The 26596-nt window shown below is 46.3% G+C and overlaps 2 protein-coding genes across 2 annotated transcripts in view; one reads left to right on the forward strand and one right to left on the reverse strand.

The window, feature by feature from the left end:
* Window positions 1–22813, forward strand: part of akap9 (A kinase (PRKA) anchor protein 9) — a 42786-nt gene extending 19973 nt beyond the window's left edge. The window contains exons 21-55 of the mRNA XM_076139190.1: window positions 611–843; window positions 4821–4983; window positions 6910–7004; window positions 7257–7374; window positions 7958–7996; window positions 8891–9123; window positions 9225–9344; window positions 11039–11215; window positions 11722–11826; window positions 12112–12264; window positions 12827–12913; window positions 13375–14589; window positions 14673–14810; window positions 14894–14938; window positions 15026–15166; window positions 15388–15432; window positions 15520–17073; window positions 17201–17258; window positions 17510–17631; window positions 17844–18032; window positions 18123–18290; window positions 18422–18527; window positions 18653–18839; window positions 18984–19134; window positions 19245–19592; window positions 19700–19990; window positions 20101–20333; window positions 20431–20536; window positions 20656–20850; window positions 20970–21170; window positions 21265–21497; window positions 21592–21686; window positions 21768–21918; window positions 22034–22164; window positions 22265–22813. Coding sequence (XP_075995305.1) covers window positions 611–843; window positions 4821–4983; window positions 6910–7004; window positions 7257–7374; window positions 7958–7996; window positions 8891–9123; window positions 9225–9344; window positions 11039–11215; window positions 11722–11826; window positions 12112–12264; window positions 12827–12913; window positions 13375–14589; window positions 14673–14810; window positions 14894–14938; window positions 15026–15166; window positions 15388–15432; window positions 15520–17073; window positions 17201–17258; window positions 17510–17631; window positions 17844–18032; window positions 18123–18290; window positions 18422–18527; window positions 18653–18839; window positions 18984–19134; window positions 19245–19592; window positions 19700–19990; window positions 20101–20333; window positions 20431–20536; window positions 20656–20850; window positions 20970–21170; window positions 21265–21497; window positions 21592–21686; window positions 21768–21918; window positions 22034–22164; window positions 22265–22308 — 7670 coding nt within the window. The 3' untranslated portion in view covers window positions 22309–22813. The remainder of the gene's footprint in view (window positions 1–610; window positions 844–4820; window positions 4984–6909; window positions 7005–7256; window positions 7375–7957; window positions 7997–8890; window positions 9124–9224; window positions 9345–11038; window positions 11216–11721; window positions 11827–12111; window positions 12265–12826; window positions 12914–13374; window positions 14590–14672; window positions 14811–14893; window positions 14939–15025; window positions 15167–15387; window positions 15433–15519; window positions 17074–17200; window positions 17259–17509; window positions 17632–17843; window positions 18033–18122; window positions 18291–18421; window positions 18528–18652; window positions 18840–18983; window positions 19135–19244; window positions 19593–19699; window positions 19991–20100; window positions 20334–20430; window positions 20537–20655; window positions 20851–20969; window positions 21171–21264; window positions 21498–21591; window positions 21687–21767; window positions 21919–22033; window positions 22165–22264) is intronic.
* Window positions 22814–23156: 343 nt separating this feature from the next.
* cyp51 (cytochrome P450, family 51) lies at window positions 23157–26185 on the reverse strand. Its single transcript, XM_076139187.1, has 10 exons — window positions 25884–26185; window positions 25699–25797; window positions 25309–25485; window positions 25077–25203; window positions 24813–24987; window positions 24596–24715; window positions 24307–24502; window positions 24125–24220; window positions 23854–24022; window positions 23157–23773 (listed from the first exon to the last, which is right to left on the reverse strand). The coding sequence occupies exons 1-10, from the start codon at window positions 26049–26051 to the stop codon at window positions 23595–23597; spliced, it is 1506 nt and encodes a 501-aa protein (XP_075995302.1). The 5' UTR covers window positions 26052–26185; the 3' UTR covers window positions 23157–23594.
* Window positions 26186–26596: the final 411 nt, after the last annotated feature.

A 26596-nucleotide genomic window follows, 5' to 3' on the forward strand; every position in this document is an offset into this window, starting at 1 on the left:
TAACAAACTCAAGGGTATTTTTCCTTTGCTGTGGATATTTGCCAACAACAACACACTCCTCAAACTCAGTGGATGGTGACTGCTTATGCCTGTGTGTTACATGCTTGCATGCAAACGATGGTCTGTGCTTTTCCAATTGTTTACTAAAAGGCAAATGAGGGCGTGCAGCACAGGCCGTGCCTCCACTTCTGTACTTTTATGTAAATCAGCTTCAAATGAAGTTGGACAGCGCTATGTATTCTAGCAAAACTCGCAGGACAACATTTCTAGGAAGTACGGAACATGGAGATGAAGACCCACAATTGTAGCCAATATTCACATGTATGACAAAGAATACTATAAGGTATACAGAGATGACAATGGAAGTGGATGGTTTGGTCCGTGTCAAATTGATTCATTTAAATAATCTAAATAAATAAAGAACTTTATATTCGTATAACCCAGTATCACATGTAATGTAAAAACCTAAACATGTAAGGAAAAAAGAAGAAACCTTGTCAGTCAGTTCAAGGAGATTCCATGTCCCAGTATGGCCAGGTGTGCATAGTAGCATCAGTTGTGTGTGTAATGGAAAAGTAATTTATTTCTATCTGTTTTTGTGGATATGCAGGTGAATCCACAGAAAGATACCAGGGCAGCAGGACTCGCACAGATGATGTCAGCATGTGGTCCGGGGAGGTGGCGGCTGCCGAGGGTCTGGAGGTGTCCCGGCAGATGATGGACAGCCTGCTGCTGGGGGCAGGAACACGGCTGGAAAATGAGGAATATGTCACGGGCATCAGCAGTCGACTCCAGGCAGCTTTGGAGAAGATGCTGATGGCCATCACAGACACCACCAACCAGGTATGGACACCGTACTGTCTGGGTTCTCTGCATACTACTTCCACTTCCGCGGCTGAATTAATCCTCCTACCAATATTGTGACTGCAGTTCAAATGTTGACAGAGGTCAGCGGTGTTCCCTGACCCGTTCCTCACAGGACTTGATTGATGCACACTTAAGATTCTGCCTGACACGTGTTGGCTACCAACATCTCGGCCTTCTTCTTGTTGTTGTTGTCACAGTTTCGTGAACATGGGTTATAATTCATATTGCAGTTCTTGTGATTAGGAAAATTCACTCTTTCAGATATCAATTCCAATGTGAAAGCAATCAATTCTTTCAGGTTATTCCCTTGTGAGCCTTGCCAGCTCATCTTCTTACTACATGGTGTCTAACACTTTTTAGAGAGAAGTTGATATTTATCATCATTTGTCAAGGAAAATTATTCAGTTTCATGAAAACACACACTGCCATATATCAGCAAACAGCTATACCATACATTTTAGTTTTGATGCAGTTTGTTGGACTTTGTTTAGTCAGGTTACGGATCAGGAAGATTCTTCATGCCCAATCCTGTTTGTCTCCGCTCGGATGTTACACAGTAAACAGAAAAGTCTCGTGACATGAAGGCTTTGTTAACACACTTAAATACCCACACTTCACATTGTTTGCTTCCTTTTAGGTTTCTATGCTCGTTCTATGGGGGCATAATGAGACTGCAGAATGCGGTTAGCAACAAAGTTGGTCCGTCTAGAATTCACACACAAAAGCGCTGGCTCATTCCCAGTGGTTGCCTATAGATACAAGCTGTATTTACATAGGGCTTTTGTCTGATCGCACAGCCTATCGTGATGGACTAAGGCAAAACAACTCCACCCACTTTTAGGTCGTCTGTGCATTGTGGCCGCTCTGACCACTGACGCAGGTTCAGAGAGATGGGCCAAGCAAACTAGGCCACTCCGTGTGTGTGTGACGGTAACGGACTGGACGGCACATCTTCCCTTTGGCTGAAAGTCAAGCATCACTTCTGGTCCAGTGGGCTCTATCTTGACGCTCTAAAAATAGCTTTAGAGACATCTCAGGCCGAGCAGCAGCGTTGTTCCACCGTCCATTCATCTCTTGAGTACATGTCGGTCTGTGTTGTCCATTTTTTTAGATAATTACACAACATAACTTGAATACCTGGTACCTTTTTGCTTTGAGTGTCGACGCCTCTTGTGGAACTCCCAAAACATGACAACAAGCTTACATGCCGCACATTCCACATTTCAAAGGCGGGCAATTACAGCACCATATACTTGTAATCAACCAATCTTGTAGCGGTTAGCGTAATGATCTCCTCTCGTCCTTATTGATTCTTCTGTGTGGGCCGTGCCGGTTCATCACGTCTTGCCTGTAAAGCATTGGAGTAAACAGAGATTGATGTAACGAGCCGGTCAGGAATGTTAAGTGTCTTTGTTGAGTGTGCTGTGAATTATTTGCCAGGGGGGGAAGGTGTTGATTCAGGATTCTCTCATTATCGCTCAGTGAGACGTGGAAATTGTTCATGCATTCAGTTTGACACGGACAGACAGAAACGGGAGGAGGGAGCAAAGGAAGTACGACAGAAAGCCTAATCATTTCTTTTTGCAACCACGCAGGGAATGAATCCGGTTTGACAAGCTGGCTTGAATACATGAGACACAGACAAGATAGGGTGTGTGTGCGTGTGTGTGTGTGTCATCTATTTGCAAATCTACCTGGTTCACTGGCCCTCGAGGGCTGAAGCCACGCCTGCTTCCCTCCCACTTTGGTGAACAGTATCCTGCTATGTGGAATTACAGCAGGAAGTGGAAGAGCGTTCTGTCTACTAAGTGAGGGAAAGTGCTGTGGAAGTGTTGGATTTTCTCTTTTTAATAGTGATTGCAAAAAAAATGTCAGAAGCCTGCGTGTGGTGAGTAAATCATAGAGGAAGAGAGAGAGAGAGGAGATAAGTAGAATGAAGGAGAGCGTAGCATCTGACAAATGAGAGATATCAGGCGTGAATGAGTTGTATGAGCAACAGTCATGCGTGGAGAGACTGACAGCAAACCTTGGAAGGGAGTGAACAGGAGTGAACAGGAGACTCTGGATCTAACAACTGTCATTTTACCGTGGCTGCTGCTCGGACGAAACAATTAAAGGGGCCCCCGGGAGCTTCCCTGCAGGTCACGGTTGCTACGGCGGTGCTGTATTGTTAATGAATCTCCAGAGAGGGGGAGAGAGAGAGGGGGAGAGAGAGAGAGAGGAAGAGAGACAGAGAGCGAGCGAGCTGGGGCAGATGCGGGGGTGTGAGACATAGTATAGTTGCTCTCGGAAACAAGAGGGTCAGAAAGAAGACAGAGAGGTTTAGTAATCCTCAGATTGAACACCAAAGAGCAGAGAGAAGCGACGGGCTTTATGTTTACATACCTTCTGCTGTCACGCCTAGGAATGCCGTTTAATCCGCCAATCCCAAATGTGACTTCCACCTGCTGCCGACGATGCCATTTTTTGGTGCTTCTTTCTACTGCGCTGTCACGGAACGTCTCAACGTAGCAGGGCAGCTTCTCTATTTACCTGGAACTTTGCTCTGCCCCCAACCAGGCAGCATGTGATTGAGATGACGTCGCATGTCACCATCTCTGAATGTTGTTTACTCTTCTTGTGTGTTCGGTGAACACATAGAGACTGTTGCTTGGAGCTATCCTCAATGTTCGCCTCTTCAACCCCCGCTGGACCTTATTCCCTTTGGTAGTTACACACTCCAGATCGGCTCAGCCTCAGAGACGGTGGCAAATGGAAGCTACTTTTGATGCCTTCAGGAGAGGAACTTCACCGTAAAGAAACAAGCTAGGAAGTTCTCCCCCGCGTTCATCCTTTACCATGGATTCCTACCGCTCCTACTGGAGGTCCTCCTTGCAGACTAGCAAGTGGATGGAAGGGGAGGATCGGGACGTGTACGAGGTGGAATCCCGGGTGCCTCTTCCCCGTCCGTTTCCACTTTCCAGCCCCTTGAATGAGAAGAACTCCGTGGTGGTGCTGACTCAAATCTCACATGTCAATCACAGAACCAATGGTCACTTTCTTAAGGTCATCTCCAAAATCTCCCTTCCCACCCCTCCTTACACGGTAAGGTTACTCAGTGCTGGGTGTGTAAACCTACCACAATGCAAACAAATACAATGTGCTTAACACTTTTAACATGCTGAAGACCGGACGATGTCAGTTTATGTTTTACTAGTAGAATTTTCCGCAGCCTGTTTTGTAAAGCCACAGATATTTTGTAAACAGACACATGGCTTCTATTCCAAGTACAACTCATGCAGGCTCTCTGTGTCTCTCCTGTGGTTCACTCATAGCAGGAGGTAAAAGATTACACGGCATCTATGTGGCAGTGTCACACCTCCACTTCCTGGTTTACAGCGTGTGGCAGTAGGACCTTTGCTCCTGCAGATAAAGAAATCTATGAAAAGAACATAATCACGTTTCCCATTTATTGCATTATAACCATTTCACAGCTGTTGCACCAGGAAGCGCTGCCTTCTGTCATCTGACCAGAAGGCTGTAATAGACTGGGATGTCTTCTAAGTCAATTATTATAAAACTCAGGAAGGATGAACACTTTGAATGTATGCAGACATTGAACTGTGTTTCCACTCCATATTGTTATGAGGGAGTATTCAGGTTACACTTGAAGCTATTTATCAAAGTTATCAGTTTCCTCTCCTGTCACAAATCCTTTACAGAATCAAACATAAATCTGTGTCCTCAAGATTACTAACTCCCCTTCCTCTCCTCTGTCATATGGGTCAGGTGACTTAAGGTGTATTTATCTGCACCACTGCTGTCATGGTGATGAAAGATGTTTACAGTGAATGTCCTCATACAGGTCAAACATTTCAGATTGTGATATCGACCTGCTTTCTAAATTTCTGCTGCTTGTGCGACTCCATCTCTCTCTCTCTCTCTCTCTCTCTCTCCTCTCTCTCCTCTCTCAGCTCGAGCATGCCCGGCTGACCCAGACTGAGCTGATGCGCGAGTCCTTCCGCCACAACCAGGAGATGAGTGAGCTGCTGCAAAAGCAGGAGGAGCTGCAGGAGCGGGCGATGGAGGAGGCCCGGGCTCGGGAGCAGCTGGCTCTGGAACTTCATAGAGCTGAGGGTGAGAGTTTGAAATTGAATATAAAACTGTGTGTGTATCTTATCCAGGTGTATTGTTTTGTTGTTATTTTATAGGAATCATCATCTGGTTTACGTTTGTGAATGAATGTCTTTGATGTGCAGCTTTATATCTACGATATAAGGGTTAATTGATAGTCTGAAGAGCTTTTTCCTGCCTCCCCTGCAGCGGGAAGCACTGCAGTAAAACAAGCATATGGAAGTAAAGTGAAAATACATGTGTGTGTTTGGGGGAGGGGGTGTTACATGGAGTGATGAGATCAGCTGTTAATAAGGGAGCGTAAAACAGTGGGACACCATCTGTGCTGGGAAAACAAATGGTAAAATGTGTGTGTGAGTCTCAGATGATGTGTTTGAATGTGAGTACGTGACAACCAAAGTATGAATTTGTGAAAGAAAGGTGTGAGTATTTTCCTGTGAGGGATGAGGAAGCAGTTTAGATGTCGGTGGGTAATTCAGACTCTTGAGGAAGTGCCTTGTCAGATCATGTTGGGCCTCAGAGCTGACGTCTCATCCATGTCAGAGGCAGCTGGTCAATGAGCGGCAACTGGTACAACCACATCCATTCTCACACACACACACCAAACACACCCACTGGGCTCACACAACAATCACTTCTTTCTGGCTTTTGGGACACTCTGAACAATGGTGAGTTACCAGCCAGTAATTTATTCACTTAGTTTGCTTTTCAGAGTCGTATCCCTGTTCTATGAGCTTCTGCCTGTCTAGTAGAGCTGTTAAAGAAGAACACACATCATAAAATCACGTGAGCATAGTTTCACTGAATCACCCAAGAAGGACAGAGAGTAACGGCATCGATGTTAGCTTCACTGCACATCATTGATTCCAGTCATTAATGGTGATTCTGTGTTAGATGTCTTTCAAGATTGTGCCTGTTAGACATATACCACAGTGGCCAAATAGAAATAAATCCCCTCCCTTTTGTCTGGATGATCAACATAGGTACCAGCTCAGGGTGCGGCCTTTTAAAACTGGTTTTATATGAACACAAGAGTCCGCCTCCCCGTGGAAAGAAGATCCTCTTCAGTGACTGTCAAAGTGTTAGATGTCAGTGAAAACACTAAACACAAAGAGACATTTTCTGGTATTCTGTTCGCAGGAGAGGAAAACCCTGAGATCTTCCCTGAAAAGCTCCGTTAGTATTGTTGACTCTTTTGAGAGATGTTTTTTGAAGTCTTTTCCATCAGCTGGTAGCAAGCAATGCACTCCTGGGATGAAGGGGTTACATTTCTCCTGCCTGTTTCAGGGTAGTAGATATGTAGTGTAGCAGTCTTTTACAATAAAGTCTATTCATCAGTAACAGACATCTTTTATACAAACACAGAGTTTGCATTGCAGTCATGAAACAGATGTTGCTTGTGGAGGGATCCCTCCCTAGGCAAACTCACACACACCACTGGTTCCTGCTCAGATGTCGAAATGAAATGATCACCTGACAGAACAGTTGACATTTATCCCTGTCATTTTTATAATACAAACAGTTCACTGAGCCATTACAAAGCCACAAAGCAGCCCATCCCAAAGTTACAACTACAGTCAGGCGTACAGTGAATGAGCAAAACGACTCTTAGAAATACTTGCCTGCTGTCTTTGCTCATAAGTGATGTGAACGCTCCCCTTACTCATAATGCTCGCTGACCTGTGACAGAATTATACAGTAATAATAAAGCAAAGCATTGTGGTTAGCTGGGTCTTCCTGTCAAGCAAAATGGGTCATACAGGATCGCTTGTTGTTTTCCATACACTTGAATTCTTGTTTGTGTGGCTCAGTGTGTTTCCCACCGCTCATTTATAAGGACTGATGCATTGTGTGTGTGTGTGTGTGAACGAGTGAGTGAGAGACATTTTTTCTTTTAGTGCTGTTTTGTAACGGTCTTGTCACTTTCAGGTGTAATTGATGGCTACACTGGTGAACGGGCTGTGCTGGAGGAGCAGCTGAGACAGAAGGAGGAGCTGCAGCTGAGCCTTGAGCAGGACCTTCAGGTGAGACGCTGCAGCTGCAGGCAGGGGAAAAACAAATTTGTTGAATGAAATATAGTAAAACAATCCTCAGGGTATAGTTTTGCATTTTCATTGCCTTCTTATTTGGCAGCAAATGTATTGACTCATTGAAATCTGGCAGTGTTTCCTGTTAGTCATCACTGAGAAAAAGAACAAAAACCAACCATTCACATTTAAAAAGATCAAAAAGGTTTCACACTTCCTTCAATAACTGAATGTTATTGCTCCAAACAGGTGACAAGTAGCCGTCTGCACGAGTTGGAGCAGGAGAGGCTGCAGATGCAGGAGGAGAGGGAGCTGCTGTCACGGCAACAGGATGCCATGAGGGAACACGCCGGGCCCCGTGAGCTTCGTAAGTATCTCACAATTCCCAAACAACAACAACAAACTTTTAAAATACATAATATGTCCACCCTCATGCTTGAAAGTCATGCAGGGCGTTTTATTTAACATCTCAGGATTCAAATTTCCAGTGATTACAGAGTGTTGATTGCAGATTAAATGATGATAAAAAATGCACCATAAGATATGAAATGTTTTAGTTTCAGTGATGTCTTGATTAGTATGAAACATCTATCTGGAGTGTCCATCTAGTTAATGTAACTGAAGCTAAACATTTGCTACTGGTGCTTGTTCATTTCTTGCATCTCACCGTATCTCCTGTATTATCAAAAAGGTTTCAATACATTCTTTGCTTAAAGGGTAAGTATCCAGTATGTGGGGGTTCAAAGCGAGTCAGGCTCTTTCAGGTACTTCCTTTTGCTTTCACAGTTTTGGCTTCTCTGTGCTTTGGCAACACAGTCACTCTTAACCTAACACTGTGAGACGGAACGGAAACACTGCCATCCTCTCTCTCCCGTCTCTGTCCTTTTTTTCCTGTCTGTGACAGAAAACCAGAGCATGTTAAACTCCTGTGCTTTCTTATTCTCCTGTAGGCCTAGTTGAAGCTGCAATGGTTGCAGCACCTGAAGCAGGTGTGTCCACTTTGAGCATGGCTCAGTTGTATCTGTGTACATTGATTGTCTAAGCTGGGTGGAGGTATATTGATCTAACTTTAATCCAGCAATTCACCGGCACAGCTTTGAGCTTGCTTGCTTGCTATGGGCTCACACACACTCACTCAGTTTGAATCACTAACCTTTGCTTCCTTTGCTTCAGCTTTTCATTTGGACTGATTTTTGCTCTAATTTGTCCTTTTTAGAGCTCTTTTTTTAGCATGATAAATTAAAGTCATGTTTTTTTTGTATATGTTTCCTAATTGTCAATCATCTTCACGTGTATGAATCACCTCGGACCTATAGACAGCAGTTGTTTTGAGTGGGATGATTGGCCGTTCCGGAATTTCCCCCTCCCTTGCCTGTAAATGCTTATTAGGCATGGATATCGCAATGTATGGACTGTCCGCGTCTTTGATCCGTCATTTGCACTCTCACTCTGCTACTGTTGCACTAATCCTGTGGGGTTTGATCCTGGGTGAGTCAGTATTGGTTGGTTCACTGGTGGCAAAGACAGGGGTTAAGGGGTAATGGTGTTGGGTGATGGTGTTGGTAATGGTAATAATGGGGCAAACTGGTGGGAAGTTGACTGAGATGGTGGAAGGTCTGAGGTTTTTCCATTTAAGTGTAATCCATCTGTAATAAGGACCATATACTGTATTACTACTACTACTACATATTCTAGATTGATCAACATTTGCGTTGAATAAGACGGCTAATAAACCTCAGACTCTTCCTTGGTTCCATCTCAGCATTCCATTCCTCACCAAAAATCAAACCTGAGTTGCTCATAGCTGAAATCAACAAATCAGCTGCTTCTACCTGCCGGGCAGTCATAACATACCTGTCCTCCTTCATCACCACATTCTGCAGACCTCCTGGAGGAGACGGAGAAACTGATGAAAGAGAAGGTGGAAGTCCAGCGTCAGGCAGAGAAGGAAAACTCCGACCTCTTTAAGCAGGTGAAACTCCTGGAGGCAGAGTTGGAGGAGCAGGTCAACCGAGTCATAGAATTGGAACAAGCGCAGAGAACCGAGAGCGGAGACCTCCAACAGCAGATCCAAGCCCTGGAGAAACAGCTGGACAAGAACAGAAGATTCCTTGATGTGAGTGGGAGAGATAATTCTTACCTGATTCTTCTGAAATATCTAGAAATACAAATACAACTGTCTGTGTTTGACATTGTGTCTCTTATTTTGGTGTGAAGGAACAAGCAGTGGACCGGGAACACGAGAGGGACTTCTTCCAGCAGGAGATCCATAAACTGGAGCAAGAGCTCAAGAATCCCCAGAAGCTTCAGGCCGGCTCAGAAAAAAGAATCAAACAGGTAACAGGAGAAATCATTGTTCTCTGCTGGAGGCCAATGACGTAATGGAGATGCACATTTCTGAATATAAGAGTGTTGTGGCTACACACACACTGAGCTCAGAGACATGCGTAAGGACAATAGAGCTCGTAGAATTACTAGAAATTAACACCAAACCTGTCGTACTAGAAGTGCTAGGCAGATGAAAAAAGAGGAGGATTCAGTGTGTGAGTATTTATAAATTGTCTAATAAATAAAGAAAGAAATTCAGTGCAGTAAAACTCTTGTAAGATGGAGGAACAGCAGGTTTGTCACTCACTCACAGGAAATCTTCAGTATTTCACAACCCGTCTCGTTTACTTCCTCAGTGTCATCACAAAACAGCAGACTGTCAGTCCCATTCAGTATCTGCTGCCAGTATCAATCGTGATATGTTCCTGTTTGCTTTGCCTGTGCTTTTATTGTCGTGAGGGCATTACTGCATTGACTGATCATTTTTGTCTTTCTCATGATGTTGCAGCTCTTGTGACAGTCGTCCATTTATGTCCTCGGAACAAGGGAATCCTAAATCTCTTTATTGTCATGACATCAAAGAACTTATTCCCTTTTTAGATAAAAGAAAAGAATACAATAAACATTAGAAAGCATGTCATTGTTCTTTTCTCTTCTGGGATTGAAGCACTCAATGTATCAGACAGACGCCTGCCGTAGTCATCGTCATAACATGTTCTTCTTCCTCTTCTCTCTCCTCCCACCCTTGAACTGTCCATCCTTTGGTCCCCTGTGCTTCTGACTTTTCTCTCCTGTAGCTTTTACAGGTGGATGGAGTAAGCTTTAAGGTATTGCCTCTAGATACATGTAGAGAACCCTCGTCCAGAGTGCATTTAGTGCATTTTAGTTGCTCCCCAACCTCAAATCATTGTCCATTCTCACTGTTTCCTCCCCTGTGTCCCCCTGATGTGGCACCAATATATAACTGAGCATGAAAGATATGGATTGGGCTTTTGTGACATAAAATACAATTCACCCTCGTTTTCTGCATATTTTACCGATATTTTACCAAAATTGATTTGTGTAGTTAGGCAACGTAGAAGGATTCCATTCTGTGCTGATGTACTCCCATAAAGGCTGTATAGGACATTCTTAGTCCCTTCAATATTTAATGAAGGAAACCAGGTCAGCTGTGTTCAAAAGACACAAGAAAACCTCTCTTTTACTTAACTTTCATTTTGAAATGGAAATAACACAGAATCCTCACAATGCTTTTATCGAAAAAACATCAAAGATGGCATAAATATCTGTGAGATTTCTGTGACTCATTCAATTTTCTCTCTTCTTAATTAGATAAGAAGGAGGAATTGATTACTTTGTAAACTTGGGTGAATATTGGAGTGCTCTCCCTGATCATAGATTATCCTTAATGAACATTTCACCCACTGATCCCACTTTGTCCCCTCGTTCATCTTCTAAGGTCTCTGATAGAGAAGCTACCAGCCCTCCTGATTGTTACTCTCCTTTATTTTTGTGTCCCCATGAATGAAGTCTCACTCCGTCTGTGCACCTCATTTCACCACCGTCCCCCCTCCTTTCTCAGGTGGATCAGCTGACCTTCCAGCTAGCTGTGATCTACCAGCTAGCTGGTGGTGGTGTCTCATTGCGTGTCTTATTAAACATTCCCCCCTCTCTCGTGTTCCCCTCCTCTTTCTCACTACTAGGTGGACCAGCTGACCTCCCAGCTAAAGGAGAAGGCGGATTGGTGCAGTGAGCTGCTGCTCAGCTCGGAGCAGCTGCGTCGTGAGTTGGGGGAGCGTGACGAAGAGATTGACAAGCTGGAGAGCCGCATCCGTGAGCTGGAGCAGGCCCTGCTGGCCAGCGCTGAGTCTCTGGAGAAGGTTAGGAGGAGGAGGGGGAGGGGGGGATGTGGGAGATGGATGATGTGCAAGAGAGGAAAGCCAATACGGCAGGAGAGAGAATCAGTCTGAACAATGGCTGTGGAGCATTAGGAGAGGGTGTGTGAGAAAATGTAGATGAGCTGACATTAGGTGCAGGGGAGAGGGAGAACAATGTGTGGGTGGATCTACCACTGCCCAAGCAGATTGCATTCCGGTGCCGCTGAGTTGTGGTTAGAAACTGTCATGATTGCCCCCCTGTGTTGATGGAGGGCTGTGGTGAGTGGAAACATAGATCAGTGATTTAATGTGTGTCTATTTGTTCTGCTGCTGCTCAGTTAAATCCAGAGACTCAGCTGCACTCTGCAGGATGTGGAACTGCATGTGTTCATTTAAGCATGTTTATTTTTCTTCTTCCTTCATGGCTTTTTATATCTTGTGAATTTGCTGATCCAGGTTGTTTCTTACACATGTGTTTTGCTGTTTGTGTGTGTGTGTGTACGTCTCAGACTGAAGAAAAGAAGCAGGATGAAGCCGTCCCAGAGACTCAACACTCCACACTGGAGGCTCAGTTACAGACAGAGAGAGAAGCTTTGGATCGCAAAGAAAAAGAGGTACAGCACCTTTCAATTTCTGCTGTGAGGGAATTAATACACATTTTTATAACAATTATATTGTAATTTGAAGGTCTTAACATAATTAAATACATTAATACAAATGAGAATTGCACATACAAAGATATTGAAATCCTTAAGCTATTATTTGGTAGCACAGATGTTGGAGCCTGTGCTGTAGCTGTGTAGCTGAGCAATACTTTTGTCCACATCTGCAGGGCATTTTATTGATATGAAGATGACGTCTCAATCGTCTCAATCTGTCGTCTTTACCTCCTACCTCAGATCTGTAACCTGGAGGAGCAGCTGGAGCAGTTCAGAGAGGAGCTGGAAAACAAGAGCGAAGAGGTGCAGCAGCTTCAAATGCAGCTGGAGATCCAAAAAAAGGAGCTCAGCAGCCAACAGCAATACCTAGAAACCAGGGATAGCATGCTCCAGGTAAACAGCCATCTTGTAGAAAGACTACTTTCATCCTCACACAGCTGTATATTTAAAAGTCCTTATTCTTCACAACTATGTGTATATTTTCAGTCTCATTTCCTGTATGATTTATCTAATCTGTGGATTGCTTTTCACAATTCCTCTCTGAAATGCTAAAGATAAGCCTCTGTTTACCTGTGACTTTGAAACTCTTGAACTATGTCACATTGTACTGTACAGCAAATTCAAGTGCTCTGGCTTATTCACACAACTGAATACTGCTCCTTCAGACAAAGGGACAACATTGAAAGCATTTTTTCACTTGTTACAAACCGTAATACCACTCACATCTTTGTTTAAGAACTGCGGATAGCTCTTAGTTCTGTTGCTCTTTCCCTATACAATAAGCAATGAATACCTTGACATTTAAGTTTGTTCCTCTCAATCATGCCTTAGCCTTTGTCACTGCCAGCACGTTTCTTCTTTGACCCATTCAGTGAATTTAAAGTTGTTTGCCACGCGGCCGTTTCAAATTAAGTGTTTATTAATAGCGATCGCATTATAATCTCTGACTTTGAAGGTGATGGAGGAGAAGGACAGGCAAATAGCACTTCTTAATGAACAGATCTCTAAACTCCAACACACGGAAACGGCCTCAGATAACAAGGTAACACAATAAATATGCCTATTAGAAATGGGCCCAGCCTATTTCCAATACGCATAGGTTTGTGGTAGTGGATCATTGTGTGTGTTCTGTGGTTCCTTCCCCGCTTTTTATTTTTTTGTGAGGGTCCATTTGTTTGTTTATTTACGGGTTGTTTTTTCTGCTTGTTCTGTCTGGGTAAGTAACATTACAGCACTACCATCTATCATCTGCTGTCTGGGGTGTCAGTGTGCTCATATGAGGTGGCTAGTTAAACATCTGAGTCTCCTTAGATAGCTGGCAATTTGATCCTGTTCAGAAATTAAAGTAACAAAAAAAAATTTAACTGCTTGAAATTGAGGCCCCTAAAAACATTTCAAACCTCAAATGGAAACTCAGATGTTTGTAACAACATGTGGAATGGCTGTGGACTTTTCAAATCTGATTCTACTCTTGTATGATGATGTCTATGTTGTAATCTTTAGGAAATTGATGAAAGGGATGAAGTGATAAAGGAGCTGGAGTCCCGGGTGGAGTGCATGCGGAGCGAACAGGAACGCCTGAAGAGGAACAATGAGGAGGAAATTGACCAGCTGAATTCAGTCGTAGACAGATTGCAAGAGGAATTGACCAATATTGCGCCGAAACCGACAACGGAGGAAGATGAGGAAGCAAAGTGCGAGCCGGACAGCAGAGAGTGGGGTCCAAGTAAAGAGGAATATGATGAAATGAAACAGAGAATGAACCTAGCCACCAAAGAGCTTGATGTTCTCCAAAAGGAGCATAGCAAGCTGTCGGAGACGTATTCGCTCTTGAGAGACGGTGCTGAAGCTGTAGCTGAAACTGGAAAACTGGAAAGCTCAGATGGTGAACTTAAAGAAGCTCTCAGAGAGAAGACCGCTGGCCTGGTAGTCATGCAGGCCCAAGTACAAGCACTGGAACAGAGTGCCTCATCCAAGGTAGACGAGTTAAGTCACCGCATCCAGGAGCTTGAGGCTTTGCTGGGTGAAAAGGACTCTGAGTTAGCCAGCTGTCGCCCCCTGTTAGAGCAAACACAAAGCTTTGCAGATGGACTCCAACAGAAGGTCTCTAAACTGGAGGACAATCTAAGGGAGAAAGTGGCTGCAGCACTTGTTAGCCAAGCCACCCTGGAGGCTTTCCAGCAGCAGTCACAAGGGTCCAAAGAGGAGCAGGGCTGGCAGAAACAGGGCCGGGAGACGCAGGGCCGGGACACGCAGGGCCGGGACACGCAGGGCCTGGAGAAGCAGGTCCAGGAGAAGCAGGGCCGGGAGACACAGAGCCTGGAGACACAGGGATGGGAGACACAGGGACGGGAGACACAGGGACGGGAGACACAGGGCCTGGAGACACAGGGAAGGGAGACACAGGGCCTGGAGACACAGACAGAGCCACAGGTCTATGCCATTTCTGACTTTGGTTTTCCGCAAATAGATTTCAGTGGAATGGTACAGGCTAGACAAGTTTCCCCAGGTAAGGTGGTCCATCTGACCCAGAAGCTTCGTGAACTGGAGGTGGGTCTTAGTGGCATGCAGAAAGACCAGGAGCTCCAAAAGCAGCTGCTCTCTAGCTCTGAGGAGGAGGTGCTGGAGTACGAGAAGAGGCTGGCTGTGCTCATGGATTTGCTCAGTCAGATGACGACCAACACCAGAGTACACCAGAGGACGCCACTGTCTGCAGAGGTGAGATTACAGAGATTCAAACACCAACACTTTAACACACTGTGATTTTCTTCCTGTTTGACTCTTTATGACTCTTTTATCAGTTGCCATCTGATGATGACCAGCCTGCTGTGTCTGTGCTTCAGAAGGAGCTTGAGGAGGTCCGAGAGGAGGCCTCGGTCACCAAAGAGCAGCTCAGTAACTACAAGGAGAGCTGCGGCAGACTCGAGGAGGCGCTCAAAGTATGCGATGTAACACAGATTTTCAGTTTATTTAATGTTTCAGGTGATTGGTGACAATAAAGATTCAATGCTTTTCTTTCTAGGAAAAAACTGCAACAATAGAGAGACTCCGGGACCAACTTCAAACGGTAGGAAGTATAACCACAAACATCCAGTTTCTAAGCAGGCATTCACGCTGGCAAACCCGGTCTAACACATCAACCATGTCCCTTTAGGCTTCAGCTGGAGGCAGTGAGGAGACTGCGGTGTCTGAGCTTCAACATCAACTCAAGAAGGCTCAAAATGAGACGGCCTCCAACAAAGAGGAGCTGAACAGCTCCCGGGAGAGCTGTGAGAAGTTACAGGACTTGCTTCAGGTAAAGAGCCAGTGGGACGGCACATGGTTGGGCCCTCTTTCTTTCTCAGGTGTTGTTGTCAGTTAAATCTGTCAGTAGAACCCTGAGCGCTTTCAAAACATTTGTATTTGTGTGGGGTTTTTTTATTTCATAGGAAGTGTTCCGGACTTTCTCTGCTCACTTTTAGGTGTGTCTGTATTATTTTGTCTTTACTTAACATTTACACATATTTGTTTTTAAAGGAGAGAGAAATGACCATTGCTTACCTTAAAGGAGAACTTGCTCAAGTAAGTAGGACCCTATTCTTTCAATTGGTTAGGTTGTGTCTTTCATCTGTCTATACCTGTTTGACCTGCTGTCCAACCGTTCACTAGGTAACCGCCGAAGTGGAAGATGGCGACGTGAAAGAGCTTCTTCAAGAGCTGCAAGAGGTCAGAAATGATGTTTCTTCCACCAAAGAAGAACTTGGCAGCTACAAGCAGCGCTGTGAGAAACTTGAGGATGAGATCCAAATCCGAGAACTCTCAATTTCTAAGTTCAAAGAGGAGCTGGAGAAGGTCAGAGCAGATATGGATACCACTCAAGAGGAAGTCAAGCATTACAGGGAGAACAGTGAGAAACTTGAAGGCGAACTCCAAATCCGAGAACTCTCAATTTCAAAGCTCAATGAAGAGCTCCAGGAGGTCCGATCAGATATGGATACTACGAAAGAAGAACTTGGCAGTGACAGGTGGAAGAGTGAGAAACTTGCAGAGGAGCTGGACACTCGAGAACTGACCATTTCTAAGCTCAACCAGGAGCTCCAGGAGGTCAATAAAGATATGGAGAACACCAAAGAAGAACTCAGCAATTACAGGGAGAAGAATGAGAAACTTAGGGATGACCTCCAAGTCCGAGAACTCTCAATTTCTAAGTTCAAAGAGGAGCTGGAGAAGGTCAGAGCAGATATGGATACCACTCAAGAAGAAGTCAACCGTTACAGGGAGAACAGTGAGAAACTTGAAGGCGAACTCCAAATCCGAGAACTCTCAATTTCTAAGCTCAACAAAGAGCTCCAGGAGGTCCGATCAGATATGGATACTACAAAAGAAGAACTCGGCAGTGCTAAGCTCAATGAGGAGCTTCAGGAGGTCACTAAAGATATGGAGAACACCAAAGAAGAACTCAGCAATTACAAGGAGAACAATGAGAAACTTAGGAATGACCTCCAAGTCCGAGACCTCTCCATATCTAAGCTCAAAGCTGAGCTCCAGGAGGTAAAAAAAGCTGTGGATACCACCAAAGAAGAAGTCAACAGCTACAGGCAACGCTTTGAGAAACTTGAGGGTGAGCTCCAGGTCCGAGAACTCTCCATGTCCAAGCTCAAAGAGGAGCTACAAGTGACACGGACGACAGCGGTCAAGACAGCAGACTCGGCATCTCGTTCTCCAGCTCCATCTCCATCTCCTCAGCCTGTTTCCTCTGCTTCGTCTTCTTCTAACTCCGCTGCCCAACCTAAAAGGAAAGGAGGGAAACAGCCAGCTGGTAGAGGAGGCAGTGCCAAAGACAAATCATCTCTTTCCAGGAAGAACTCCAGCCAGTCTTCTGACAAATCAAGGCCCCCTGTGCTCCAGAGCGACTTTGGGCAGCAGCAGCAGCAGCAGAGGGTGGCATTAACAGATTCCTTCACACAAACAGAAGCGTTAAAAATGCCAGACCCTGGTGTGCACAGCAAGTCTGCATTAGCTGCTACCAAAGAGGAGGTGGAGGAGGTGATCGGTGAATTCCAGGAGAAGATTGTGCAAATGCAAGAGCTGCACGCCGCCGAAATCCTGGACATGGAGGCTCGGCACATTACAGAGAGCGAGACCCTGCGCAGGGACACACAAGCCCTGGACAACGAGTGCAAGGCCTTAAAGACGGTCATTGACAAGCTGCGCTCAGCTGAGGTGAGAGGAGTATAGAGATGGTTCACAAAACATCCACGTTTTGTATTTTATGGTTATTTTGATTGGTAATCCATAATGTGTGGAAATTATAACTTGATTTGTTCTTTGTTCTTCTTGTTCCTCACAGCCGCCTGCAGCAAGACCTGAGCACCTGTCACGACAGTTTAAAGATGGATACATCAGCGGTGAGATACAAACCGACAGCCACAGCTCCTGTTTTCATTTGTGCTTATTGTGACACATTTTTTCTGGTATTCTTCATACATCTTTTAATGTTTGATTAACAATAACAGTTAGCAGTCAAATTCCAGGAGGGAAGTTTGCTACTTTCAACTCAGGCCTCAGTCGCTTAGGGACATTTAGACAGTTTTCCCTGCAAATGCTGTAAACTCTGCTTAAATTTTACTGTCACATTTCCTTTTTTCTTTCCGAGCAGACAGCGGCTCAGACTACAGCCAGCGGACCGGCTATGACCTCCCCAGCCTGCAGCAGGAGTTCAGGACAACTCCAGAGGGAGCCAGGAGAGAGACGGATGATCCACTACCTGACAAAATCAAGGTACAGATGACACTTCATGTGAATGGATGGACAGGATATTGCAATACCAGGCTACTTGGTTATTGTATTGTGATTCTGTGTAAATGTCCTCATGTCTATGTGTGTGTTCTAGTGGTATTAAGAATATGTATCAATTATTTATTCATCAAAGTATGTACAGAATCCTGAGCCTCCTCCCTCCTCATCTCTGTCCTGTGTTTGTTTCTCTCTAGACTTTGCTCCGTGAGGTTCACCAAGAAGGCATGCAGGTTCTTTCTCTGTCAGAGCTTCCTGACTCTGGAGGCGAACCAGGCGGTCAGTTCCATGTTCCAGGCTGGGCCAAGGAAAGGGAGGCTTTACTTGCTAACGTCGAGTCTCTGAAGAACCTCATCAGCCAGATGCAGATCCACAGGGAAACACAGGTACTACTACCAGTTTTGTCAAGTGTGAGAGTTTAGCTTTGTGTGTTTGTCTGTGTGTTTACCTCTCTGTGTTTGTCTTGCGTGCTGCAGACCTCAGGCACTGGGGATTGGCGCGGGGCGCTCCTGGATGCAGTGCGGCTGGTGTTTGTGAAGGAGCGAAGTGTGCTGAAGAGCGCCCTCTACAGCCAGTTAGAGGTGATGGACACCAGCGACGCCATCGTCCATCTCAATCAACTGGAGCACCGGCTGGCTGAACAGGTTTATAATAAACACCGGCTTTGAACCTGATATTAAATGGATTAAGGATTTGCGTTGAGATTTTACCTGTCGCATTTCTAGTCATACTTGTTCTCTGGTTAACATCTGATTGGTGTTTGCGGTCATGCCAGGACGCTCAGCACAGAGAGGCAATGGGGACGCTCTACACTGCAGACAGAGCCAATCTCATCACAGAGGTTCATCACCTCCGCAACCAGCTAGAGCAACTCAGTCAAGGTTTAAACATCTGCATTATACCTGCATAACACAGAACACAGATACAAAAACATTCCATAAGGTAGTTTACTTCCTAAGTGTGTTGAAAATATGGAATTGATTGTGTTTTGGTTATTTCCCTCCAGGTGTCCAGCCTGCGGTGTCATTGGTGAGTTTACGGCAGCAGAGGGAGGGAGGAGGAGCTGATGGAGCAGCAGAGGCTGACGGGCTGCTGGTGGAGGAGCTGAAGGGAGAACTGTCCCAGACTAAACTGGAGCTGGAGACCACACTCAAGGCCCAGCACAAACACCTGAGAGAAATGGAGACGCTCAGGTTAGACCCGGTGTTGAAACAAGAGTTAGAACAAAATGAGGGACACAGTGACGTCGTAGAGTAAAAGATAAAAATAATGAGAACAGAGAGTGTGTAGTGTTTATTTCAGTGCGTTTGACTCAGTGAGATAATCTTTGCTTACAGGGCGGAGGTGTCTCAGAAGGCTGCTGAGATGGACAGAGTGAATGACCAGCTGTCTGAGGAGAGGAAGAGAAGCAGAGACCTCCAGTGGGCCATGGAGAAGGAGAAGTGTCGAACCGGGAGGAACGAAGAAACCAAGCAAGAGGAACTGGAGGTACGAGCCGCAGACAACTTCTTCCATGTCTTTACCACATTGTATCATGCAGGTGTTTGTGTAGTCATTGATAAAGTGCAGCATCATTTCAAACCCTATCTTCCTGCCAGGACCTGCGTCTTTCTCTGGAGGATGAGCAGAGCCGTGTAGCGGAGCTGACCTCAGCCCTTGAGCAGGAACGTCAGGCCTCATCTGAGCTCGTCCAGCAGACCGAGCAGGAGCGCCTGAGCCTGCAGAGACGCCTCCAGGAGCTCCAGGTGCAGCTGGACACAGAGCGAGCCAAGACCCTGGAGATGAGCAGCGCCCTGGAGAGGCAGAGGGAGCTGAGGACAGGCGTCTGTACAGATAGTGGCCCGTCCAATGAGGATGAAGCTGGAGAGGACGGGAGCAGGCTCGAGGAGGAGGAAGGGAGCCTCGTGGAAAGACTGCAGAGGGAGCTTGACGATAAGTACACACAGGTATAAGAGACTCTGCTGGAAATGTTTGAGTCATTCATTTAAATGCCTTGGATGTACAGTAATTAAACACATTCCATTAACCTGAATTAATGTCCCCCCCCCCCCAGGTGGTGCATCTCCTCAGTCAGGTGGAGGCTCAGAAGCTCGAGGTAGTGCGAAAGGAGGAGGAGCTGACTTTGGCGACTCAGAGGTCCAGGCGGGACGAGGAGGCGCTGCTGGAGGCTCGGGCCCAGCTGCAAAGCCTGGGAGAGCGGGCGGAAGAAGCCCAGGAGCAGCTGGAGAGAGAGGTGGAGCAGAGGAGGCGCCTAGAGGGAGAGAAGGAGCGACTAGAGGAGAGATTAACCCAGCGAGGAGGGCAGGGAGGAGGGGAGAGGGCTGGGAGCGGAGACGGCCAAAGTGTGAGTGACGAGTCCCTAATTCAAAGTCCACATTCAAAAGCTGTATCTCTCATCTTGCTTTCTATTGGCTGAAGCTGTCTTCATCACCTTCATGTTGTGTCTCTGAGCAGCCGGCTCCCTGGCACGCAGAGTCCCCCGATCGCACCAAAGACTGGGTGTTCCAGCAGAAGAGCGGCAATGCTCAGGTGGTCGGCACCAGCACGCCTGCAGGGCAAGAGGTCACAGGGTCAGGTCACACCGGCGCACCGCACCACGGCCCCTGGCACGCCATCGACAAAATCCTGGGCAAGCTCCATCTCATTTCCTCTAAGATCTGCGCCATGGCCAGCAAGACACCCAGCAGGTATCCAGCTGTGACTGCAGCCTGATGAAGCTCTGTTATAGATGAAGACTTTGATGGTTATTGGATTGGATTGGACCGTTGTGCTCTTTCTCCACAGATTGATGACAGAGGTTGACACTGAAGAGTTATCATGGGTGCAGTCCAACATGAATGAGGTCATCACTATGCTGCAGCAATCCCCAGGCCATCCCTCTGTTCCTGAGGTGACGTATGGGAGGAAATGGGATCAAAATAATTCCCCGTGTTCTCAAATGAGTGTATTCTGTTGAGTGAGCACATGTTGTGAGTCTTCATCAATGCTGCGTCTCTATGTTTCCCTCAGAGTTTGCCCCTGCTGGCAGGAAGCTCCTCAAGCTCTTCCAACTCTCTGACTGAGCGGCTGCTGAGGCAGAACGCCGAGCTGACGGGTTTCGTCAGCCGCCTGACCGAAGAGAAGAATGACCTGAGAAACCACTCGCTGCGTTTGGAAGAAGAGCTCCGATGCTCCCGCCAGACGAGGCTGAGCTCAGGAGACAGCGTGAGTACATCCAGGAAAAGCTGCTGGTGGGGCGGAGCAACAGCTTCCTTCCTGTCCTGTAGGTCCACCACCTGTCATTCTCTGTTGTATAATGATAATGATAGTATTTCCTTCTTCAGTCTGGTGGCAGGAGAGGAGGCGTCAGGTCGGACTCAGGTCTGCAGCTCTCCCAGGAGCGCGAGGCGTGGGTGAGAGAGAGAGTTCGCCTGGAGAAAGCCTTGAATCAAGCCCAGGCCCAGGTGGCCCGGCTCAGAGGAGAGATCAGGACGGACACCCTGAGAGACGTGACGGGTCCAGACCTGGACAACGCAGCTCTAAAGGTCAGCCTGTGACTGGGATTGAGCTTATTTTGAGTCCAGAAATCACAAATGATACAGAGTTTGACTTCTCTCTCCATCTCTTCCTATCCCCCAGAGGATTTATGGGAAATACCTGAGGTCAGAAAGTTTCCGAAAAGCTCTCATCTACCAGAAGAAGTACTTGCTGTTACTGCTGGGCGGCTTCCAGGAGTGTGAGGAGGCCACGCTGTCACTCATCTCAAGGATGGGCGGCCGTCCGCCAAACTCCAACATGGACTCCCTCAGCCAGCGGCGGCGAGGGCTGACGCGCTTCCGCTCTGCCGTCCGAGTCTCTATCGCCCTCTCCAGGTAGGAGGGGGGAGGAGTAAGGAAACCTGTTATACCCAACAAACGTATGTATTGTGATTGTAATGAATTTGTTTTTTGTCCCGTCTTCATCCAGAATGCGTTTCCTAGTGAAGCGGTGGCAGAAGACGACAGGGATGAGCTCTGGGATCTCAAGCGTCATCATCAAGAACGGAGCCGGACAGCTGAAAGGTACCAGGGGAGCCTAGGAGTGTGTAACCTCTGTATGAGGTCGTCTGGAATTTATAAAACAACTCTGGTCATCTGTCTCAGGTACGGACATGAGAGACTCACCGTACCTTCAGCCCGGGAGTGTGGAGGTCTACAGAGAGAGAGGAGGTGAAGGAGGAGGCGGGCTCTCCAGTAGCAGGGGGCGGAGCGGACGGGAATCTCCCAGATCAGCTGTTTCCTGCCCTCATCACAGGTGGATTCACAAACTGATCGCAACTCATGATCACTCACACAATTATTAATGAGGCATGAGACCATGTTGTTTAGCCTATAAACAATAATCAGAGCTTTAAAATATTTGTTTACAGGTTTCATTTGGCCGGGGACGCCAGCGCTCTGACCTGCTCTCACATGCAGAACTACGACCCCGACCGAGCGCTGACTGACTACATCTCCAGACTGGAGGCCCTGCAGAGGAGGCTGGGGAGTGTGACATCAGGTGATACACACACACACACACACATACACAGACACACACCTGTGCCGTTTGGAAAGCAGCTCCTTTGTCCCCCTCCTGACCTCTCTCCTTTTGTCCCCAGGTGCTTCTTCACACGCTCAATTGCACTTTGGTTTGAGAAGATAAATGCTGAGAAGTTACTTTGGCTTGAAGAAACTCAGTTGCCTTTTCTTGTGCTGAGCTGTTCTGCTGTTTTTCCATTCTTCTCCTGGTGTGGATAGATTTCCATGTGGACCAAAACGTTTTTTTTGTTGTTTTTTTTTAGTGTACGACATTTATTGTATTCAGGCTTTTTGTTGCCAGCACTTGAAAAAAAAAAACAGCAATGTTTGTAATTGAATCTGCCTCTTTGTTGTGGATGAACTACAATCATGTATATTTGTCGAATGCTAATTTAAAACCATGTGATTAATTTATGTGTGTGTTGTATGGGTGGAGCTTTATGTAGAGAATGTTTGGGTTTATTGTAATGGAGGCTGCTAATGGATCTCATACACTACACTGTGTGTTCTTTAGGCCGGTTTATGGAACTACAGAGGACATTTGTAGAGAACGTATTTTTGTAAAGCGTAGAGGCTTTGAATTTTCTGGGTATTTTGTCAAAAACTGAAATAAAGAGGAATACAATGTTCGGAGGATCAGAGTGTATTTTTTTGTTGTCGGAAGCAAAAATAATTTCTCAAATAAAATCAGAATTATAGATCAGAGTCTAGGAACAACTTAAAAACAGCAAAACAATTAAAATACTTAAAAAAAAAGTGGTTATACAAACACAAGTGTGAGGCTGCAGACAGATTTGTTTCTAGACCAAACAGAACAGAAAAACTAAAGAAACTAAAGAAAAGCCTCAATTTCTGGAACGACTAAACAAGTTTCTAATTGCATCAGTTTGAGTCTAACACAGCTCGTGACTCAAAGGCCATGGGGTCCACAGGAACCTGAGAGGGTTCCTTTTGAAACAAAACACAATCGGGTCACAAAGCCATTTTAATCAGTTTGTAGGAAGGTGACTCTCTGCCTGCCAGTGCTCAGTAACTTCATCAGATCCTTTTACTGCGGCGCCACAGTGCTGAGACTCACAGGTGGGGTTTACATGACGACATGAAGGTCAGACAGGCAGAACCATCAAGGCACTCTGTTAGTCAGATATTCACATTGTGAATATGATTATCAATGTTGAAAACGGCACCACAGAGCTCTGGAAACGCCCATTTTCAAAGTTAAATGTTTGATATTGACATACGACACAACGGTGCGACCTCGGGAAGGAGTCATGACAAACTAAAAGGTTTGACATCTGGACAGAATTCTACATTTGCCTAGATTTCCTAAATTGAAGTCCTAAGAAGTTGCAGCTTTATTTCAGGCACTCAGGATGTCTGACTGAGTCCTCGCGTCCTCGTTTCCGTCTCTCACAGTTTCCTCCGCTTGTATCTGATGATGGGTTCGTGAGGCGTGTGAATCATGGTGGTGTAGTTGATTGTAGGGAAATATCCGTCCACCAGATCAAAGTCAAACATCCGCAGCAATGTGGACCAGATGGTTTTGATCTGGACGTAGGCAAAGTTCTCCCCGATGCAGCGGTGGCGACCTGCAAACGCATTCAAGTTAGATTTGGTTTCACTGGGAGAAACTTTATTAAAACATTCAGTCAAGTCAAATTCTTCTCACCGGCTCCGAACGGCACGTAGGCGAACTTCTCCCCTGCTGCAGGGTTGTCGTTGAGATACCGGTCCGGGTTGAAATCCATCCTCTCTATCCAGGTGTCGTGCAGTCGGTGGTTGACGGTGGGAGAGACGCAGACCTGATGTCCTGCGGGGATGGTGTAGCCTGCAGCCGTCTGACAGAACCAGGGAAGAGGTTAGTGCCTCTGTTGCCGCACCAGACCTAACAAGTCATCATCGTCATCATCATCAACTCTTTGTCTGAGATGAATCCGTACCTGAGGAGAGCGAGCCATCCTCATCATGGTCATGATGGGCGGACGGAGACGCAAAGTCTCCTTTAAACAACGATCCAACAAGTTCAAATCCTTCAGCTGAGGATGACAGCGGAGAAACGAGCAATCAGTAAAGGACGAAGGCCTCGTTTAGATGATGAAACACAGATCAGCGCAGGCCTCACCTGGTCGTAGTCGAGCGGAGGCAGGTTCTCTCCGCACACGGCCGTCTGCTCGGCGTAGCAGCGCTCCTGCAGGTCTTTGTCTCTGGCCAGGAAGAAACCCATCCAGGCGCTGGTGGTGGACGAGGTGTGCTGACCGGCCAAGAGGAGACCGATCAGCATGCCGGCGATCTCATCGTTGTTCAGGGGACGTCCGTCTCTAGACAGCAGGGGTTGGCGAAGCATCTTTAAAACTCTAGCTCAGCAGAAACCGAGCTACTTTGTTAATGAAGTATCTGCTGCTGTGTCTTACTTGTAGGTGGCGTCGATGAGCGTCTGCAGGATGTCGTCCACCTTCTCCCCGGAGTTCCTGCGCTTCTGGATCACCTTGTAGAAAATGTTTTTGATCTCGATGTGAGCTTTGTCCCTCTTCCTGCACAAAACAAGAGTTAAAGGTCGTTACTCTCTTTACGTTACATCGTCTGAAACCCTTTAGAAATGCATGTTAGGCTCTAATCCAGCCGCCTCACCTGAAGCTGGGCAGGGGCAGCCAGCCGGGCAGGAGCCAGGCGGCGTGGCTGAATCCTCCGTCCAGGTCTGCGTAGAGCTGAGCCACCCGCTCATCCAGCATACTGCGGATCTCCTTCCCGTGGAGGCAGCAGCTCGCCGTCAGGATGATCAGCTCGGCCAGAGACTCGAACAGATCTGACACGGGGGCAGAAACTCAATCAGCAACAAGCCTTCGTCCACGTGGGGTAAGTTGCTTCATCAGCCTGATCTGTGTCGGGTCTTACCTCTCTCTCCGCTGTCTCCCCATCTCTGAAAGTACTCGATGGTTTCTGCCTCAATAACCTTGACGTGATCTCTGAAATGAGCGATGTTCAGTCCGGTCTTCAGCATCTTCTTTTGTTCCAGAAAGAGCTGAAACGTGGCAAAGAACAACGATTGTTTTTACTGGTCCGACCCTTTTCCCCCTTCTTTATATGGTGTTGATTAAATGTGACGTGTGTGTGTCGATGGACTCACTTGGTTGGGTACGTCATAGGCCACTCCTTTCCCAAACACCGGCGTGGTCAATCTGGAGTAAACATCCTCAGCGTTCAGGTCGTCATTCTTGCTGTTGAACATCAGAGTCGCCGCTTCGCTGCCCAGCAGGTAAGTGAAGGTTTTCCCCACCATGGTGAAACTGAACACGGGGCCATACTGTGGGTGGACAGCAAAGGGTTAAAGGTCAATGCACCTAAGTTGTAGCACAAGTGGACAAACTTCAGTATGAATCTTTTTAAAACCAAGAGGAAAAGGAAGTAAATGTGTGAATATAGAGTTTTTGATCTTGTAGAACATTCTATTAAATCTCCAATCATGCAAAATAAACAAACATCCCATAAGAACTCATTTAACCCAAACTTTGCTTACTTTATCGTACGCATTTTCCAGAAATTCAATAGGACTCTTCCCGAATGCGATGGCGTGTCCCAGGAAAGGGATGTTGGAGGGAATGTACGGTGGATATTTCTGCAAATAAAACCAAAGCATATTACCGATGACGTCTTACTTAATCAGACATAATTCCACCTCTTCAATCAGCTGTTTTCACTCACCTGGTCCTTGTCTGCGGCCCCGGCCTGTCTCAGCAGCACTTTGGACAGATACCCCAGCGTGAGAGTGATGGCCGAGGCTGCAAGCAACACGGAGGTCAGGTTGTCGTTCATTTTGCCCACAGTGTCCCCGAGCAACTTGGTGCTCAACTGGTAGAAATGCATCGACATTGTAGCGTTTCAAAGCAAAGTCACAGTGTTAAATGTCCCATAAGAGCTCCGTGTTTGTGCTCCGGGTCCCTAAAGCGGCGCTGTAAAGTGCTGTAGTGTGATGTTGTTGAGGGAGGATCTCTATTCTCTACCTGTCACTGCTGCTCCTGCCCCCGCCTGACACACCGAGACTTCCTATTGGCTGCTCGACGCGTGTCCGTCAAATATATGCGCTTGTGATTGGCTGCCGCTGCCTGAACCGATGTCTGGCTATATGATGTCACCGCTGCTGCGCCACTGTGGTGTGTGCGGGAGAGTTCAACAAAGATGAGGTAAAATGCGAGATAATACACTGATTTGTTTGATATTTGAGTCTTACTTTTCTTAAAAAGCAATAATTACAAGACTTTTCTGTCGCGAATAACCGAAAAATAACATACCAATAAAAAACAAGTAATAGATATAAATAAACTATGTAAATAACGTGAGCCCCTCTCTTTCTATTTTACATTCTATTCTTCACCTTTTTTAAATTCCGAAGTGCAATTTCAGGCTAATTTAGGCTT

Source organism: Genypterus blacodes, unplaced genomic scaffold (assembly GCF_046128005.1).
Source record: "Genypterus blacodes isolate CSIRO-AG114 ecotype Tasmania unplaced genomic scaffold, CSIRO-AGI_Gbla_v1 ptg000438l_1, whole genome shotgun sequence".
Lineage (NCBI taxonomy): Eukaryota > Metazoa > Chordata > Actinopteri > Ophidiiformes > Ophidiidae > Genypterus > Genypterus blacodes.